Genomic DNA, 21,937 nt, shown 5'->3' with positions numbered 1-21,937 from the left:
TAATTCCTGGGAAAAGGAATCCTACAATCACAGCAGTTTTTTATATCTACTAATGATTTAGTAGCTTCAAAGAGTGTGGAGTTCGCATTTGAGAGAATATTAACTCAATATTGTATGTTTTGATAGCTGACCTCTTGAGGTTTTAGAAAGGTTATTTAGGAAAGGTCATCCTTCGGTTGACACAAAGATAACACTCTTTAGGCTGTTTTATAGATTAGGTCAATTGTTGAAACAAAAGTTTTTATGAAAGCCGTAGAAAATAAAGACCTTAAAATTAGTGGCTTTTTAGCATCTTGACTCGTTGCAGTGTGCAAGATGTTCAGCCATTGATAAAAAATTTTCCTTGTCTAGATTAGAGAGGTTTATCCATGTTTAGGTCTGACCTACTTTCTTTGAGGCTTGGCCTTTCTACCCTTAGATAATTAGACTTCACCTTCGCTTCCCCATTAGGGTTTCCACAGATATCACTGCACCTCTTTATCAACTTTTTCATATACCCCATGTCCTGTATATCAGTCACTATGTTGAGTAAGAGAAAATAATACAACCTTTTATTTTAAAATGAAAAGGTTTAGTTGCTTCACCCTTCATGCCATCATTTTAGACCTTTTTCATAATTTATTTCATAATCAGCTCCCTAAGACTTTGACCACTTTTAGGGCAGGAACTTTGCTTACTTTTCTTCATTTTACTTTTCTATACCTAGATTTATACCTGTATGACGCATAGCAGATGGTTAAAAAAAAAAAAAGGCGGGGGAGGGGTGTTGACTGGTTGAATGAGTCTTTTATAGTCTATCTGGTGGAGGGCAACTTCTTGTAGGGCTGAATGCTGCTAATAGTACTACATTATGACATTAGATGAATAGGTAATATAGAGGTTCCAAAAAAGATACAGAAGAGAGAAGCGCAAGCTATGAAAGGGTAAAGAATAAGAAAATCAGGAGGGGGCTTCCCTGGTGGTGCAGTGGTTGAGAGTCCGCCTGCTGATGCAGGGGACACAGGTTCGTGCCCCGGTCCGGGAAGATCCCACATGCCGCAGAGCGGCTGGGCCCGTGAGCCATGGCCTCTGAGCCTGCGCGTCCGGAGCCTGTTCTCCGCGGCAGGAGAGGCCACAGCAGTGAGAGGCCCGTGTACCGCAAAAAAAAAAAAAAAAAAGAAAAAAAAAAGAAAATCAGGAGGAAGGAGAAAGACTGGAACAAAGAGATTAAGGAGATTAAAAAGGTATTTATGTCTAGAACAGATGATGGAGCCTCCAGTAATTTGCCCAAATGGCTCTTGTGGTCCCATGTTATCCTTAATTGCTTAATTCTGATCTCTCTGTATCAACTATCTAAATTAGGGTTAGTAGAAGGAAAGATGAGATGTAATGGAAGTGATTGAGACTTAAGGAATATAAGCAGGCATTTCTTATATAAGACATATAATGTATATAAAATATAGACAATAAAAGCTTTTTATGGTATCTATATTACAGTTTGATAAACACAGCTTTAACATAACATTTATATTAAATGTATGTAATACATAGTAAAATTTATATTAAATTAGCTGACAAAATATATGGCATCCACATATTAATCTGACTGAATTATCCAACACAGCTGATATTTTTTTACCTTCCTCTTTAATGCTACTGAAGGTAATAGATCACACATGACTTACTTTTTAGAATAACTAGATTTCATTTTATACATTTGAAGCTCTTAGCTATGCTTCCTAGCATTTGTAATTCAAGAATAGGAAATAAGGACCTTTATTTTTATCCTAAATGTCAGCGTTGTGATGCCAGTTATTCCTGCTACCCCTAACGCATTTCTAAGTGTTGGTGTTCTTTTGTTTTAGTCAGTAAAATCCAGTTTTGGTGATGGAGTTAAATATTTCCCATCATAAACTTCTTGATCACACCAGAATCAAATAATCAAATGTAAATGAAGATTACTTCTTGAAGATAACAAATAGTTTACTTTGTTTATAGAGTTGTTTTTATTTAAAATCAATACTTTAAAATTTTCCCTTTGTAGCTGGTTATTTCTGCCTAATGATTTATTGATCTGATAATTTAACTAAAATTCCCTGCTATCCCTGCTATTAAGTCACCCTAAGAAATGCTAAAACTACCAAACACTACATTTTTCAGAGAAGCAGATGGGATGAATGACTGACTAAATCAGTGGGGTTAGACATCAGTAAAATAAATGAAATGGAGTGGGGGATCAAAGTTGCTCAACAAGGGCTATCATAATAATTTTAACTTAAATAATTAGTATATAATAAATACATGGGTAAAGCCGGATGATCAGTTCTAATTCCTTCTTACAGAGTAGTTGTACAAAAAAAGGTTTAACGTTAGAGTGTACCCTAGACTCTAGGATTAGTCTCATCTATTTTGAGAAATATCTTCTTGTGCCTCTAAAGAACTTTAACACTGTAGTAGACCAGCCATCTGCCCATAGTGAGAAGTGATGCAATCAATGTTCTCAAGGCTGTTTCCAGTAATATAAAAGGTTGAGTCCAACTCAGGACAATGTTTTCTCCCTAAAAGGTAACTCAGTAAACATTTATTATACGTCAGAAACCCCTGGAATTTTTTTACATTTTGATGTCCAATCCTTGTCAATAAGGCATAATAAACCTTCAAGAATCAACATTTACTTAACCATTAGTAATAATGTAACTGGAACTATAAGTTGTAGATTTTCCAATTAATGTTTCTTTTTTGCTAACATTAAGATAGATTATGTTTTGACAGCACATAGCTATATATTTTCCCCAACCTGATTGTTGAGCTAAGACAAATAAGTAAAATCATCAACATTATATTTTTATATTAAAGATAGTAATTTATGCAGATTTTATTTAAACTCTTGATAACGTAGATGAAAAAGTGTGAGTACTTTTGTACAGCATTGGAGTGTAAGGTAGTATAAAGACTGTATCAGTCTTCTTTTTTCTTTTCTTTTTTTTTTTTTTTGCGGTACGCAGGCCTCTCACCGTTGTGGCCTCTCCCGTTGCGGAGCACAGGCTTCGGACGCGCAGGCTCAGCGGCCATGGCTCACGGGCCCAGCCTCTCTGCGGCGTGTGGGATCTTCCCAGACCGGGGCACGAACCCGTGTCCCCTGCATCGGCAGGCAGACTCCCAACCACTGCGCCACCAGGGAAGCCCAATGTATCAGTCTTCTTTAAAAGGATTTGCCTCCACTTACTAGGGTGACTCTGAGAAAAAGTGAAATAACCCCTTTTGGGGGGGTTACTAGATACTGACTCTGAGTTAATACTAATCTCCGGGGATCTAAAATTTGACTGTAGTTGGAGAAATGATCAGGGAAACAGATCTACCTTGATTAATAAGCAGTGACTACTGGTTTGTTTGGAAACGGAAAAAACAGAATTTGAGGATTGGTGACAGGAAAGTCTAGAGGAGAGATGTGTGGATGGGCATCTTGTAATGGGCACAGAGTATAAGGGTATTTGTGTCCCATGTGAATACTCATCAAAGACTTCCCACTGCAGTGGAGACTCTCAGTAGTCAAATGGACAAGATGAGCTGTCCTGTGGGTGTCAGTCACCCTCTTCCCCTAGCCACCCCAGTGTTTGGTCAGTGAGCTCATATGCAAAGGGACAATAAATAGCAGCCTGGATAACATGAGCTCAAACGTGGGACTTCCTCTTATGAAGGCTGCTCTGGATGCTACCACTGCTGAGAGCCCAAACTGCCAACAGCTGAGGCAAATGCTAAGCAGTCTAGAAGGCACCGTTCCCTAGGGTACCATCAAGTCACTGGTGGCAGTGATTCAGACCCCTTCCATCATGAAGGGGGCAGTGATTTGTCCTCACTGGAACAGACACCTCTTTTAAATATGGAATTAAGTTCTCTCACTGCAGTGCTTCTGTCAGCAACTCCATCATTTAAGGGATTTGTTGGCTACTGTCTTGATAGCCCATACAGCTAAAAAACTAATTTTATAGCAAAAGAAGTACAGCTATGGTTACATGGAATTCGCTGGCTTTATCATATACTAATCTAAGGAACTGGCTTGGTAAAACACTGTAAAAGACTTATTTTCCATACCAGCTGTAACCTATGAAGTTAAGGTGCTGTCCTATGATGCTGTTTCTCCCTTAGAGAATTGCTCCCTTAGAGAATTTACATTCTGTCCCCAGAATGTAAATCCAAGAATCAAGGGAAGCAAGTGGTAATGGTTTCTCCACAATTAAACCAAATAACTCTTCTGTTAACAAGTACTGTTTCAGTCATTGCTGAGTCAGGAAAACAAAAGCCACTCTAGGTATTTCAAACAAAATTTAATATACAAACTTAATTTCAGTGCTATTGGAAGGACTGGAAGAGCAAAGGGGAGAAAGTGGTAATATCTGGAGGGGCAAAAAAGAAGAGGGTTTTTAATGAATTTTGAAATTTTCTGTATCTTGGTGCCCTCTGTACCATAGGAGCACAGTACTACATGATTACTGTACTTATTTTTAAAACAACAGTTCCTCTAGATTGCTTGGAAATAGTTGTAAACAATTACAAGAAGTGGATGTGATCCTATAAAATATTTTGTGTATAGAAGTAGAAACATTCTTCAGTCTAGTGTTCCATTCAATTAAGGTGTAATTGTTATGCTTCCTTTACATATATAGGCTTAGGACCTAATGTACAAGCAACCATCTGTTCTCACACAAAACAAAGAAAATCTAATTTATTTTCAGAACCTTTATTCAGGAATTAATTTTCTTTCATAAATGTGTAAATTTTCAAAGAAGTTACAGAAATTTTATTATAACCTGAGCCAATGCATTTTTCATACCTATGTGTTTTCAACTTTCCATTGAAAAGTTGCTTAAAATAGAACTCCATGTTCAGAAATTTAACTGCCAGTTCTTCAACTTAGATACCTCTGTGACAGAATGACTGATGTAGGAAGGGGCCATTGTTTATACACCTACCCCTTATGAATTTCTACACTCCACCTCAGGTCTACGTCTTACCTGGGCTCAGGGGTGATTGGTTCCTGCTGCCACAATCATATCTGTCTACCACCAACAGAGGTACAAATTTCTCTTCTTATGCTGAGATATGGAAAATATTCTCTCTTAGTTCAACTAAGATACCGTAGGACTTTATAGAAGGAACCTTCACTAAAAGGCTAATGAATATATGACTAAGCAAAAGGAAAAAAAATAGACAAAAGCAGTTCAACAATTCCTCGTACTGAACCAATCAAAAGATTAGCTGCAAAAGAAATTTCATACTTTGCAGTTTATGTAGTTGATGTTATTTTCCCTTACCTCAGTCCTCATGTTCTGGGTCACCTGTTGCTAAATACCAGAACTTACTAGCTTAAAACAATAGCAGTCAATTATTTATTTTCTCTAATGGTTCCAGGGCTTGACTGGACACGTGTGGGTAGTTCTCACTTGAGAGTTCTTGTGTGGTTGTGGTTAGGTGGTGTCTGGAATCATCTCAAAGGCTGGCTGATGCTGGCTGTCAGCTAGAACATGAACATGTAGCATCTCCATGTAGCCTGGGCTTCCTCATAGACTGAAGGCTGGTTTCCAAGATCATCCCAAAATAACAGGTGGAAGCTCTATTGCCTGTAATGACATTGCCTTTCTGACTGAAAGTGTTATTTTGCTTTCATTCTTGATTGATACGTAACTGCGTGTAGATTGTAGGTTGACAGTTATTTTCCCTAGGCACTTTTTAAAAAATATTTATTTATTTATTTGGCTGTGCTGGGTCTTAGTTGTGTCACGTGGGATCATTTTAGTTGCAGCATACAGGGTCTAGTTCCCTGACCAGGGATTGAACCCGGGCCCCCTGCATTGGGAGTGTGGAGTCTTGGCCATTGGACCACCAGGGAAGTCCCTCCCTAGATACTTTGAAGATGTAATTTCATTATCTTATATCTTCCTGGAAATGAGTAGTCAGCTGTCAGCATACTGGTTTTTTCTTAGCTGGTAATCTCTCTCCTCCCACCCCCGTCCCACCCTGGAATGCTTTCAAGATTTTCTTCTGTAACGTTTATGTTTGGTAATTTTATCACAAGATGTCTAGGTATAGGTTTTGTTTTATTTATCTTTCTTGAGATGTGGTGTGTTTTCTTCAATCTGAAGACTCATATCTTTAACTCTGGAAATTCTCAATTATTATCTCTTCAGTTATTCTCCCCCTCATTCTCCTTAATTCTCTTGTTTTGGAATTCCTATTGCTGACTCTCCTCATTCTGTCAGCCGTATCTCTTGACTCCTTTTTTCCATCTCTTTTATCCCTCTGTGCTGTATTCTGAATAATTCTTCAAATTTATTTTCTGATTCATTAATTATTTTTACCAATTTTTAATAATTTTATTTAATCATTAAAAATATATAGGACCTTCACATTGCTTAAAAATAATTCATTAGGTGAAAAAGAATATACAGTGAGTGAAAATTCTTCTTTCCATGTCTTTTACCTCAGTTAGCTCATTATCTTCAAGGACAATCAAAATTAATTAGTGTAGACTCTCGTCTATACTTTTGCTTATGCTACCTGTTTTAAAGTGAGACTAGCCTGTACGCTCTATAAGGACAAGAACTCTTTGTTTTGGTTTTTGATATATCCCCACCTCACCCAGGAGTTAATGTATAATGAGTAATCAGTTAGTACAGAAATAGAGAGAAAGAAACTGCCTGGTCATCTGGATCTTAACACCATGATTTCATAGTTTTGGAAGAGTTCATCCTCAAATTTGTAAGTTTAGGAATTTTATTTTACCAGTTTACTGAAAACTTACCAGACTCAACAGACTTTCTTCTAACCAAATTTAGAAGAAAGCAAGCTGATATATCAGAATGCCCATTTATTTATTTACATTGAAATCAGTAACTCCCAGCTGAACCGAAATATTTATAAATTAAGTGACTCCTAGAGGAAAGTTTACGCTGCAAACTAGATTACTACCGAGTTTTCTTGCTGACTGCTGGGGATGTTGACCTCAAGCTAAAGTAATCTCTTTTCTCCTCTGGAATTTTATTTGCCAAATAGTCAGGTCAGCCTTTCCCCTATACAGGGATATTCTTTTTCTTTAATCCCCTTTTCTAAGCTCTGTGCAAACTACTACTTTTTGTCAATTATGTCAACTAATAGTTATCTGAAAATGTCAAAACACAACTGGTCAGATTTCAGTGTTATTTGCATTGCTTAAATTACATTCCTATTTCCCTAAGGTGCTATCTTGATGACTTTGATTAGAATTGGCTGATTACTAATGTCTATCAGCAGCATGTTTGCACACCATCTCTTAGGGTTGGTATTAATCTCATGTGTTACATATCTAGAGGCATTTTGTATACTGGGTAGGAAAGTGGTCATAGAGCCATCTTCCCTGGGTTCATATCACTGCTCTATTACTTCCTAGGTTTTTGACCTGGAGCAAGTTACTTAAAACCTTTGTCCTCCATTTCCTCAAAAATGGAGAAGTAAAAGTATCTTCTCACAGGATTAATGAGGAAGTGAATTACTATATGTAAAGGACTTAGGACAATTTAGAACAGTACCTGACAAATAGTATATAAATTATTACTATTGCTGTTGTTTTGTTGTTATTATTCTTACTGATTTATATTTCAGAAAAAAAATTTTTTTTGCCTTGGTTCTAAATTGTGGAGGTTTACTCTCTTTGGAAACCATACTCTGTGTGGACTAACTATAGGATCATTCTTATACTGTTCTTGTTCACATGCAGCGTTACCTTAGATTACTGTGTATTCCATAACTGATCCTGTTGATAATCCCTTTACTACTTTTCCATATTAGTATCCTTTTTTCCTACTGTTAGCAGAACTTCTGGTTCCAGCATTAACTCCTTAATGCCTGGACTCTTGTGATCATCTTCTAATAGGTCTCCTTGCCTTTAGGCTCCTTTGACAGTTCCTTAAACTCCTTAAATCATATTTTATGGTTTCATTTTTTTCCTTTGTTCAAAAACATTTATTTTCTCTTATTCCCCTCTGGTTCAAATACAGCCTTTCCAATTTGTCAGACAAGGCTTTTGACTGCTTGGTCCTAACATACCTTTTTAGTCTTATAGTCCTCTAGACTACTTTGTAGTTAAGCCAAGTTAATTTTTTTGTGGTTTTCAATGCAGGCCTTATGTTTTCTTAATTCTGAACCTTGACGCAATATCTTCTCAGAGCTTGGAGTGACCTCTTAATCTACATGTATTTTTCAAAGTTTTATCTATTTGTCCAATCCCAGTTCAGAAGCCACTTACTACAAACAGACTTTACAGTTTGTATTGAACCCTTAAGCTTCTTAGCACATGTTGCCTCCCATTATAATTATTTGCAGACATTTTATCTCTGCTCCTAAATTGTGAACTCCATGAGGCAGGATCAATATCTTATATCCTTGGTATTCCCAAGATATCTTGCATGTTGCTTTGAACCCAGTACTATTTGATAATAGTAATAAATAAATAAATAAGTAACATTTATTAAGTAGTTAGTATGTCCCAGTCACTGTACATAGGTAAAGCTCTTTACCTATGTGATCTTATTTAATTCATACAATAACCCTCTCAAGAGATGCTACTGTTACTGAACCAGGCTCATTTGCCTTTCTCATAACGAGCCAAATGCTGAGATGTCAAGGTTTGCAACAGAGAAAGAGTTTATTTATGAGGCAGCCAAGTGAGGAGATGGGAGAAAAGATTTCAGATCCACCTCTCTGAAGGCTGGGGGGCTTGGGATATTTATGGGCAAAGCGTATAGCGTGGTCAGAAGTGCAGGAGAAGGTGACTGGAGGTAGGAAAAAGGTGCGGTAATTGCTGCTTTGCTCAGCCGTATCTGAATTACATGCTTCTTCATGGGATGCATGTTCAGAAAATGGCAGCGTTAGCATGCTCTGAAGATAGTTTTTGACCCTCTGATGTGGAAAGGTCATTCCCTGGACAAACAAGTCTCTTCTGCACAGACTCTGATTGGCCCCATTGGTTCCACACAGTTTCAGCCAGTTTTGTTGTCTTATGAGCATAGGGGTTTTTAACAAGCTGTTCCCTTATCTGCTCTTCTGTAAGACAAGCTCAAGAACTTCTGTTAATCACCAGTTTCTATTAAACCTATGGGGCATGGCTTCAGGAAGGGTTTTTTAAGCCTGTGGGGGGCAGGCTTTCACTATCACACCCATTTTACACATGGAGAAGTAGGATCACAGGGATTATATCATTCCCCAAGGTCACAGTTTATACTTGGCAGAATGACTTATTGAAATTGGTCTGATTCTAGAGGGCTCACTTTTTAAATACACTAAACTTTCTGACTGAAAAAATTACTTTAAAGTTAGTTATATTCCAGAGGTATTTTTAGTTGATTTTATAGAACTTTAGAAAACTTCTAAGTTTAATTTAAAAGAATATTAAATGACTGATCAAAAAAATACAAAATATCTTTGCCTTAGAAGGAAATTTTCCTTCTTTGTTTTTCCAAATTTGTCTTTTCTACCTTTCATTTTTCTGGGAGGAGAATAAGTCCAATTACCTTGGTTGAAATGAATATCCCAAAAAAGGTTTCCATTGGTAGATGGTCTTGTCTCTAGAGACAGATGTTAACAAATGAAACAACTGGGGTAACAAAAGCATGAAAGAAAACTGTATCTGGGTTATATTGCTGACAGTCAGCCCCATGCAATTTGGAAGAGTGGTTAAGACGTGTCTTAAAGCTGGAATAAAAAATTCCATCCTGTGGAATGCTCAGACTAGGTCAAGATTAAGTTAGCATCCATGTATCAACACAGTGGGTTATTCATAGAAAAACAAATAGGTAAATTTGTTGTTTTCATGCATTTTAAAATGTGTCATTTGCTTACATTTTTTACTTTGTAATGGATTAGATATGTATTTTAGAAATGCCTTAGAATTTACGATGCATAGTTGGATTGGAAACAGTATTTCTAAGATTGAGAAGAGAAAGGAAAACAATGGTTATTTATTTTAGCAGAAGAGTGCACATGGTATCTTAGGTAGTACCAGAGGGATAATAAAGATATGTGAAACTATCCTTAAGCCCAAGGGGCAAATGTGATGCTAGAAATTTGAGGTAAAAACGCATAAGAAAGAAACCTGGAACACATTGGAAATGAGTAGAGAACAAAGGACAAGGGAGGAAACAGGATGAAAGATCCAAAACATTCTTGTTTGAACAGTGCTGGAGTGCTCCTGCCTTTTTAAATTGGCCATGCCTATGTAGCAAGGGTGGATTAGCCCAATTTATTATTACAGATCTGTAAAAGCAGACTGAAGTTGAATTATCGGAAAGATAGACTGAAAAGTTCCAGAGACTGGCAACACAAATATCTGGAAATTCCCTGGCGGTCCAGTGGTTAGGACTTGGCACTCCCACTGCTGGGGCCTGGGTTCCATCCCCGGTTGGGGAACTAAGATCCTGCCAGTCTCATGGTTCGGCCAAGTTTTAAAAAAAAAAAAAAAAAATCAAGGAAAGAAGGAGTTCCAAAAGAGAAGGAATCTTTGACAGTGTCTTGTTACTACTGAGAGGCCAAAAAAAAAAAACGCTGTCTGTTAGATTGAGCAACATAGAAGTCGTTGGTGAATTTGTTGGTGGCAGTTTCATGAGAGTGTGGGGGCAGACGTTAAACATCAGTAGGACAAGTGGGGGCAGCAGAAGGACGTTGTGAAACTGCGGGAGGTCATGAGGCCAGGAGAAGAGACCGTGTTCCAGATTTCCTTGAGAAAACAGTCAAGCCAGTGTAAATGTTTCTTAGATAATATCAATATATGAAAAGATAAAACCATTCACAATAAACATCAGAGTTACAGCAAAGACAGTGATTTTGTAATAACAATACATGAGGTTATTCTTGACCCCTTCACTGCAGTAATTCTGAAGTCTTCTGGTTCCTCAAAAAGGCCTTTCTGCTAGGATTTGCCCTCTTATAAATGGAATCATACAACATTTGTCCTTTTGTGACAGACTTATTTCACTTAATACAATGTTTTCCAAGTTCATCCATGTTATAGCCTGTTGTAGCCAGAATTTCCTTTTTAAAGCTCAGTAATGTTCCACATATATGCCACATTCTGTTTATCCATTCATCTGTTGGTGGACATTTAGGTTGCTTCTACTCCTTGGCCATTATGAGTAATGCTGCTGTGAACAAAGATATACAGATATCTCTTTGAGTCCTTGCTTTCAGTTCTTTTGGGTACATACCCAGAAGTTGAACTGCTGGATTATGTGGTAATCCTATTTTTTAATTTTTTTGAGGAACCACATACTGTTTTCCGTAGCAGTTATACCATTTTACATTCTCACCAACAGTGCACTAGGCTTCCATTTTCTCCACATCCTCATCAATACTTGTTATTGTCTGTGTTTTTAAAAATAACCATCCTAATGGGTGTGAGGTGGTATCTCCTGATTTGGTTTGCCTTCTTTTTATAAAAAGTCTAATGCATTTTAAAAGCTCTTTCAGTGTTGATTAGTTAAATGTATTTGTATTACAAAAGAGTTTTATTGTCTTCACATTTTTTCCCCAGATTTATTCTAAATAGAACATTTCTCTAATGTTTTTGATCTATTATCAATGTCTATATATAGTGAGGTGTGCTTATAATAAGGCAGCAATAAAATTGTGTCTCAGCCCCAGTTGGATGTATTGAGATCTTACAGCACTAAATGGTGGGAGCACAAGCTAACTCAGTCTTCTGTTTCTTTCACTGTGAGCTCGTATCTTGGCTCTGCCCCTTGTGATCTAGAGAGGTCTTATTTGCCATGTTACAATGGAAAGATAGTAGGTACCTGGCAGTGAGGTGTGATTAATCAGCTAGGAAATAACATTCATAAAATATTAGGAGGAACTGTGATTGAGTCTTATGCAGATTTAGCTGGCATGTAGTGGGCATAGGACTCACTGAAGACCTAGTTGTGAAGACCTAAATTGTGAAGACATCGTTGAGCCCGATAGGAGCCTCAACACTAAGTAGAAGAGAAATGAGTTGGTTTTTCATACTTCTGGCCCCTTTCAGTACATTGTTAGTACTACGCCTGGAACTGGCCTCCAGCAGCACCGTCTCGAGCAGTAAGGTTATCTTTTAGCAAGAAGCATAATGCTACGAAGCAAAGCAAAGTAGTTCTTTGGCAGCTAACTACTCAATGAATTCCACAACAGTCTCACATTATGGGAAGTGGTCCATCTTGCTTCTAACCTTGAGGACCATGGCTCCTCAAAGCTGAGCCCCCAGTATTTAGGAATGTCAGCTGTATTCATTTGCTAGGGCTGCCATAAGGAAATACCACAGACTTGGGTGGCATAATTTGCTTTCTCACAGTTCTGGAGGCTGAAGTCCAAGATCAAGGTGCTGGCTGGGTTAGCTTCCTCTGAGGCCTCTCTCCTTGGCTTGCAGATGGCTGCCCTCTTGCTGCCTCTTCGTATAATCATCCTTTTGTGCACGTGCATCCTTGGTGTCTCTGTATATCAGAGTTCCTCTTATAAGGACAGTCAGATTGGATTAGGGCTCATCCTGATGGCCTCATTTTAACTTAATCACCTTTTTATAGGCATCTCCAAATATGGTCACATTCTGAGGTACTGGGGATTAGGGCTTTGACATATGAATTTTGGGGGGAACACAGTTCAGCCCATAACAGTAGCCAAGGCCCAATAACAAAAATAAGTGCTGGATTTGAGGAAACTGGGAGTGTTGTGATAAAACTTTTGGGACACATGATGGCTGGCATTTTTCAGAATTTCCTGAATAACGGTATAGGATCCTAGGGTCTTCTGACCTAGCCTCACTAGACCAATCCAGATCCCTTTGCTAAAAAAATGTTTCTTTAGTTATGAATGAAGAGCCATCCATCCAGTACTTGACCAGTGTATCACAGAAGAAGATGTGACAGAGGCTTGGATTGCACCTTATCATAGACTCATTAGCTAAGCTAAGAATATGCTGCTTTGTGAACATAGTTAAGATTTTTCTGAAGATGGCTTTTAATTGAACACTAAACCTAATTAGTGAGATGGATTTTTGATACCACCACAAGCAGTCTTTTCGTCAGTCAGAGATTCTAACTATTTTAGGTTCATTTCCATGACCTTTGTGGGAATAGTAGTACTGATGTCAGTTCCCATAATTCATATGAAGTCACATAAAGATAAAACTGAGACTAGGAATATGCATGTTTTATTTGGGTTTGGCCAACACAGCTAAGCAAAGTTCAGTAATATGGCTGCAGCTGATGATCATAGTAACACCTTTTATTTCTAGGGGTGCTCCTGGATCCTGGTAATGTGAAACAGTATGCTGTCATCTGGTTGGTAGCCAATGGGTAGGGCATAGTTCCTTTGTTTCTCCATGTTCAGATCATATTTTATAGATTATGTTCTGTATTGATAATAATCATGTTTTTGTTAGAGTTTGGATCCACCTTTACCTTAATTGCAATAATTAGGGATTGAAAATGTTATTGGTTACATATTGGCCATCTTCTTTGCCTTTCATTTTTCGGGAATTCCTTTTTGATGTTTACATCAACATCCAAGACTAAAGAGAGAAGATTGTCACCATTCATATGGATCACATAAAAGTTCACTGCTGGACAGACTTTACAAGGAGATAACAAGTCCCCAAAGGGTTTGAACTAAATATTTATTTAGTTCTCAGTTGATAAGCTACAGTGATAATTGGGGGTGTTTTTTAAGGTAAGAGGTAGAATAATAATAATAGCTAACATTTTGTTGAGCCAAGAACTGTTCCAAGTATGTTATATATATTAACTCATTTAATCCTCTTAACAGTCCTAGGAGATAAGTACTGTTATTGTCCGTGTTATACATGAGAAACATAGGTGCAGAGAAGTAAAGTAATATACCTGATGCCACTCAGCTGGAAAGTGGTAGAACTGTGATTTGAACTCAAGCAGACTGAGTCCAGAGACCATGATCATAATCATTATATCCTTATGCTTAAATGCCAATGTTGAAAATACATTGGTGGAAGAGGCTGGTGACCCATATAAGAGAATTAGTGGAAAGTGTATGGATATAGGGTGTTTTAACCGTTCTGCAAAATTAACAGAAAGCTGTAGTATTTGCCATTATGTTCTAATTGTATGTATGTTTATGTGTAGCACACATGTAAGCCGTATAATCTTTTCCTTAATCTAAATGATATTTTCTTTCTGTAGAATTTGCTTTTATAATTAAATTTCAGATGTAGTCATTAAAATTACCTATAAACTCTCCTTGTTCCTACCACCAACTTTAAAAAAAAATCTCCAGTGTTCTGAATAGATCAAATTTTAATTATTAATTGTATCCAAACTAGTCCAAAGTTCCTACATTTAATACCTATATCTACAAAATTCTTTGCTCTAAAGGGGAAACAGGAACATAAAATAATTTATTTTGTTTAAGTTGCTTAACTTTATTTTTTGCTTTTTACCTTTTTTAATTGCATATGGTGTTCTTTTAAAATCTGGGGCTGATGGATATCTTCCACTTGCATAGCTGATTTCACCAAATTAACTATAGAAAACATATGATTTTAATTTTACTTGTAATAAAGACTCCCAAAAAGGTACTCTTAAGATCCAATACCCTTTTCCTGATGAGTATATCCTATTGTTAATTTGATAAATTTTCACCCAGTTTATCAGTAATACAACTTAAATTCATCATCAGCAAAATTCAGTTTGCATGTCACTGTATTAAAATAAGAGGAACATAGATGGAGCTAGAGATTATCATACTAAGTGAAATAAGTCAGACAGAGAAAGACAAATACCATATGATATGACTTATATGTGGAATCTAAAGTATGATACAAATGAACTTATTTACAAAACAGAAACAGACTCACAGACATAAAAAACAAACTTATGGTTATTAAAGGGGAAAAGAGGTGGGGGAGGGATAAGTTAGGAGTTTGGGGGTAGCAGATACAAACTACTATTTTTTAAAAAAAGAAGAAGAAAAAGGACAGAACTCTAGGGTCAGAATGATCTGAAGTTGAATCCTAGTTCCATTCATTTACTATCTCTGTCACCTAGATATGTTAATTAACCTTTTTTGTATTTGTTTCCTAATCTATAAAATGGAGTTTATAATAATTGCTTTATTAAATTGCAGAAATTAAAGGAGACAGCATTTGTTCCATCCCTGGCACTTGGTAGATGCTGAATAAATATTGTCCTCAATAAAGATGTAATAGTTGATTCATAGTAAAATTTAAGCTCTGAGTCAGTTCTTAGCTTTGGAGAGTGTACAATGAGTTTTTAAAATAATGTAAACAAACATTTTTACTTCATGTAATTATGTATTTTTTTAAAATAAATTTATTTATTTCATTTATTTTATTTTTGGCTGTGTTGGGTCTTCGTTGCTGCGTGCGGGCTTTCTCTGGTTGCAGCGCGCTGGCTTCACATTGCGGTGGCTTCTCGTTGCGGAGCACAGGCTCTAGGCACATGGGCTTCAGTAGCTGTGGCTCTTGGGCTCCAGAGCACAGGCTCAGTAGTTGTGGCGCACGGCCTTAGCTGCTCCACGGCATGTGAGATCTTCCCGGACCAGGGCTCGAACCCGTGTCCCCTGCCTTGGCAGGCAGATTCTTAACCACTGCGCCACCAGGGAAGCCCTAATTACATATTTTTAATCTAACTTCTTTATTGTAGTAAAATACATGTAAAATAAATTTACCGTTACCATTTTTAAGTGTTCTTAAAAATGTATTAATGGGGTATTAAATACATTCATAATGTTGTACAAATGTCACCGCCATCCATATCCATAACTCTTTTCATCTTGTATAACTGAAACTCTATTCCCATTAAATAGTAACTCCTCATTTACGCTTCCTCTCTGGCCCCTGGTAGCCACCATTCTGCCTGTCTATAATTTTGACTACTCCAGGTATATACACAAAAGAATTGAAAATAAAGTCTTGTTACTGTACAAAGGGCTTGCTGCCCAATTCGCATACAAGCCAGTACTATGACACCAGCTTTTGAGAAAAGGAAAGACTTTATTGTGAGGTTGACCGGCAAGGAAACAAGGAGGCACGGCTCTCAAATCTGTCTCATCAATCTGGGGTTTGGTCAAACTTTCATGAGTTAAGGGAAGAGGTTGGTTTGAGCCCTGGTGGGGCAGGTTTCCATTGGAGGGCTTTGGAACTTGGCCATCTATGGTAAGGTTAGGTAAAGGGGCTTCAGCACTGGATCTTCCTGAACAGTGGACCCTTCACTTCTGAAAGGGTTCTGGTCACATCCGGTCCTTTGGTTCTCTGGAGGGGAGAAACTTTGGTTCCAGGTGTTATTTGAGGTCAAAATTTTCTCTTCTGCATGTGCTTCGGCTACATGACTCGTGGTTTTGGTTTTTTGTCTCTGAAAAACAACTCAGTATCTTGTTAGATACAGGGCAGGGCCAGTTTGGGCTGGTTCTGCAATTATAGTGTCAAAGAGATATTTACATACTTATGTTCATAGCATCATTATTCACAGTAAGTAAAACATGAAAGTAACTCGTGTCTGTCAACAGATGAATAGATAAGCAAAATGCGGTATATGGATAACAATGGAATATTATTCAGCCTTAAAAAGGAAGGAAATTCTGACATATGCTACAACATGGATGAATCCTGAGGACAGTATGCTAAGTAAAATAAGTCATATAATTAGTTTTAAGCTTATTTTTAATTTTCTTCAAACATGAAAAACTATTTAAAATATTATATTAATGTGAAACTGCCTTGCCAGCAGGGAACATAATTTATTCAGTTCTGTGGGTTGTAAGTTAAGATTTATAAATACCCAAGAATATGCTCTCTCTTCTTTTGAATTTCTAGAATTAGATATTAAACTTGAATATTCTAGACTTATTTCCCCACTCCTGAGTCTGGTGCTTTATTTCTCCTATATAGGAGAAAAGTTTTATTTCAATTTTTTAAATCCTTATTTAAAAATCAGTCCATTTTAATGCATTATTTGATTTTTTAATTTTAGTCAGATTATATTAACTTTCATTTCTTTTTAAAATTTTTGAGTAGCATAGTCTTTTTTTCTTGATGAGATACATTAATATTTATCTAATATTGATGAGATGGAAATGAAATTTGTTTAACTCAGATTAACATGTTGCTTACTTAATGTTAATTGCTCATAAATAAATAGAAAACTCAAAGTGCTTATATGGTTAAGAGTCAGGGCTTGTTGGTTCTGCTACTGACTTCCTCTGTGGTTTTGAAAAAGATATAACAACTACAAAGATTTAGTGTTTGAACATACACAGAATAGTTTGCCAGAAGCATTTGATACAAGGCAAATTAAAGAGGTTTTTTTTGCTTACATATGAAATTCTTAAAAGATTTTAAAGAACTTTATTTCATTTGATTTCATAAAATCATTTAAGGCAAGAAGATGTGAGGGTTATCCTTTTTTATTAGTGGAAAAAGCATGGACTCCAGAGTCAAACCAATAGAGATTTAGGTACCCACCACCACTCTGTAATCTTGGGCAAGTTTTTTACAACCTTGAGCCTTGGTTTCTACATCTGAAAACTGGTTTTCATAGCACCTAATATTTATTGACATGTGCCAGGCATTGTGCTAATAAACATTTTGGTATTTTAGATACATTATTTTATTTACTTCATATAATAACCTTATTCAGTAAATACTACTTTCTCCTCATTTCACAGGTGAGGAGCTGGGGTACAGAAAAGTAGGTAACTTGATCAACTTGGTTTGTAAATAATCTGCGAGCTGCAGGTTAAATCCTACTTCAGTCTATTTCCTAATTCTGATTCCAAAATTCTAAAGTGAAATTTCAAGATTATAACAACTTGAAGATAGGCAACCATGTCTTTTTTCTTTCATATTCCATAGCTCTTAGTATCATATACATTTGAGAGAATATTATGCATTTGATATATACTTACTGACTGTTATGAATTTCTCTTGAAAAACAGATGTGGATATATTTATAAATTAAAAAATGGCCATTTTCTCTAAGGACTAATTCTTTCTATTATTCTTTTTAAAAGTTGCCATTGAAGGGTAATTTTAGGACTTTCATTCTAAGAGTCTTTTGTCTTTGTGCTGGTATTTTAAAAAGAAATGAGAAAGCTATAGAGAAGGCTGACCTCTCAAGAATTTTTGTGTGGGGAATTACTAAGGCATGAAAGTCCATAAACCATTTTTCTCCATTTCATTTTTTGTGTACTTTCAACAAGCTGTACTTCTAGTTAGTAAAAGTTGGAAGTTTTTGTTTATACCAGGCCAAATTCCATTCTCATAAACTCAAAGTTCATTGGACATAATGAAGTCTAAATTCAACCCTAAATTGAGTGTATTTTAATAAATATTGTCTAGTCTCTTTGGGGCTCAATTTACCTCAAAACATTTTTTTTAATTGGGGTATAGTTGTTTTACAGTGCTGTGTTTCTACTGTACAGTGAATCAAAACATTTTTAAGAGTAGCAAATTTTATAACAAATCCTATAATGTGTATCCTTCTTTTAAAAAATAACATGTACAATTTTATTCTGATTATAATAGTAATATACTTGTGAATGATGCTGACATCTCAGTAAGCCTTTTTTCGTTAGAATATAATTCTGTGATAATTTTGTCAAATAATCAAGTATTTAAGTTTGTACAGTGTACATCATTGTACATCTCAGTAAATTTATTTATAAAAGTCACTGAATTGTTAAAATGAGTGAATAGTAAGACTGTTAAAAAAATAAACAGTAAGACTGTTAAAAAATGGTTTTACAGTCTTGAACAGTAAGACTTAAAAATAAAACCATGCTGGGAGTTAAAAATTTTTTCAATTTTTGCTAATTGGAAAACTAGGATGATGTAATTGTTTTCTTTATTTCATACTATGGCTATGACTTGTTGCTATAGATAAATGACATTTTACCTAAAACTAGTTTCTTTGCAAAGTATTTCAGGACAGAGAAATATTAACTTTATTCTCTGGCAAAGAGCGTACTTTGCCTGAAATTTATAAGCCTCTCTTGTAAAACATCTTGTTTTATCTATTTTTTTACCCTCTTTATGGACAGTTTGGATTATTTCCAAAGCTATAAAAAGGAATGGGTGTAAATTATTCTACATTGCTTATAGTATGTTTACACTAGGTTACAAAGTTGGAACACACTATTTTTCCATTGCTTTTCTAGAAGATTGGTTTAGCTTATCTATATAGCTTTCTTCTCATATTTGAAAACAAATTATGGACCCTCTCCAATGTATTTATCCTCTTGTTTTTTCTTTCTTTTTTTCAGTATTGAGATTGTCTCTTAATATTACTTGTTGGGAGAATAATTTTTTCTATGAAACATTTTTAGGCAGATTTTTTTTCTTTGTTTTTTTTTTTTTGGCTGCACCGTGAGGCATGCAGGATCTTAGCTCCCCAGCCAGGGATCAAACCCGTGCCCCTTGCATTGGGAGCACAGAGGCTTTAACCACTGGACCTCCAGGGAAGACCCATAGGCAGGTATTTGTATGTTCTTAAAGATATTCTGTATGTGTCTCCTCCAAAAGAGTATGACCCATTTAAAAATTTGACTATATCCTGAGAAATTATTTATCAAAGCTCTCCCACAAGTCTGATGAGGGCCAACTTGTTTAAAGATCTAATTAAGTTTATTGAGATCAGTTAACTCTAATATCTGACATCATCAAGCATTGGCAAGGATGTGAGAACCTAGAGACACTGTTGTAATTAAAAGGCACTTGGAATTTAAGAATTAATTGGGGTGGATTGATTTTTCATTAGTTAAATCATCATGAACTTATTCTGTGGCTTGAGACTATTAGGCATTAGATGGTAATAGTTGTTACTATTTTATATATACATATATATAGTACTTGTTGTATATCAGACACTGTTATAAAGACTTTACAGTAACTTGTTTAATTGTCACTATAATCCTATGAAGTAAAGACTATCACCATACTCATTTAGCACATAAGGAAAATAAGTCGCACAGAACTCACTCAAGAACACAGAACCCAGGCAGACATTGCTCTTAACCACTTTACCATAATGAAAGGACTGCTTTCCTTTTCTTTCCCTTTTTTCGAAAGAAAAAAAAATCATCTTGAAAGAATTTTAAAAAATACTTAGTATAAGAAAATGAGGATTAATACTTTACCGCTAGAGGGAGAAACATGGTCTTCCATTTCCTTCTTTTTATTTCTTGTTTCCATTTTTTGTTTTTATGTTATTTTTTTTTATTATTATTTTTATTTTTTCATGGTACGCAGGCCTCTCACTGTTGTGGCCTCTCCCGTTGCGGAGCGCAGGCTCCGGCCGCGCAGGCTCAGCGGCCATGGCTCATGGGCCCAGCCGCTCCACGGCATGTGGGATCTTCCCGGACCGGGGCACGAACCCATGTCCCCTGCATCGGCAGGCAGACTCTCAACCATTGCGCCACCAGGGAAGCCCTGTTTTTATGTTATTTTTATGAGTCAGTGTTATTTCTAACAACTGACATAGTCTGGTTACTAATGCTTTTTCATCAACTGCTATGCTGTTAGTTCAAACAGTATTATTTGAATTTAGACACAAAATCTTTATTAGGATTGTTTTTTATGTGTTTGATAGTTTATATCAGTTGTCCACTTGGATTGGTTGCATATTTTTGTGGAAAATCTTTAAGCTTTATCTGCAGCTTAAAAGATAAGGAGTGTAAAGGTACTTCACATTTCTACCTAACTTTTGAAAAATTTATATCATTGTAACTCAAAATGTGAACTATAATTTCATGTTAGAATGCTAATGGTTGTTGATTAACTGATGATGTAAATATTAATATAAGCAAACAAAAATCTTTTAATAATTTGATATTTGATATCAATTGATAATCGATATTTGTTGAAATAAGCTCATGGTTTTATAACTGTAATTGATAAATAAAACCCCCAAAAGGTTGTAAACATTTTAATAAGCTTATTATACAATAAGGTATCTCTCACAGTATGAATATGTGCTGGGAGAAAAGTTCAAGGTATTGTTTTTTCTTAAATCATTCATTCCCCCTCCTTTGTTTTTATTTTATTTTTTAGGATTTTGGCACCCAATAGTGATTATCAAGATGTTGAGACCCTCTATAACTTCCTAATCAAGTATGAGGTAGGAGAAATATTTTTAAATGTTTATCATATTTCCATTATAATCAAGCTTTAATATAAACAAACATAGGTGTTCTAAAATGTAATCAAATGCTATTTAATTGATATTTGCTTTAAATTCTTGAATGCCACAGAAGTTTGCCAGTGATAGTCAGGTTTTTTTTGTTTTTTTGTTTTTTCATTCTCTAAGTAAAAACATACAGTAGAGACCTATAATAATACACTTTCTCCAACACAGAATTGTTTCTCATCAGGGGTGCTTTTGGCATTTTGGACAGGTCATTTCTTCATTGTGTGAAACATTGCAGGATGCTTTAACATCTCTGCTCCTCAGATACTAAATGCCAGTAGCTCCCCCAGTCAGTGTGACAAGCAAAAATACCTTCCCACCGCACCCCACTCACATACCCAGATGGCCCCTAGGGAGGAAGAACCACCTCCAGTTGAGAACTACTGATTACTGAAAAAGAAAGCTATAATTTAGTTTCCTCCATAGCAGCAGCATAGACCCTGGAATTAAAGTTCTCGTGAGGCTCCAGTGTATTTTGTAAATTAATCTGCATGCTTTTCTTATCCTTGTTGATCCAAGGAAAGTATTCTGTTGATCTTAAGTTTTTGTTTGCCTAAAGTTCTTTACTCATGTGCCCATATATTCTTTCTTTTTAAGTGTGTGTGTGTTTAATTTTTAAAATACTCTAAATAAAGGAATATGACATATTTTCATGTGTCACTTTTCTTATGGAGTCAAACTTCTTTAAATATATTTCTTCACTTTTATTCCCGTTTAGCTCTTTATTTAAC

General features: G+C 36.0%; 1 protein-coding gene across 3 annotated transcripts in view; it reads left to right on the top strand.

The window, feature by feature from the left end:
• The window catches only part of SWT1 (SWT1 RNA endoribonuclease homolog), a 93,106-nt gene that overhangs the window by 52,492 nt on the left and 18,677 nt on the right, over positions 1-21,937 (top strand). For all 3 annotated transcript variants that reach the window (XM_060091140.1, XM_060091141.1, XM_060091142.1), the window contains exon 17: positions 21,071-21,137. In XM_060091140.1, coding sequence (XP_059947123.1) covers positions 21,071-21,137 — 67 coding nt within the window. The remainder of the gene's footprint in view (positions 1-21,070; positions 21,138-21,937) is intronic.

The sequence above is a fragment of the Mesoplodon densirostris genome, chromosome 2 (genome assembly GCF_025265405.1).
Source record: "Mesoplodon densirostris isolate mMesDen1 chromosome 2, mMesDen1 primary haplotype, whole genome shotgun sequence".
NCBI lineage: Eukaryota > Metazoa > Chordata > Mammalia > Artiodactyla > Ziphiidae > Mesoplodon > Mesoplodon densirostris.
This window is presented reverse-complemented; position numbering and strand designations above follow the sequence as displayed.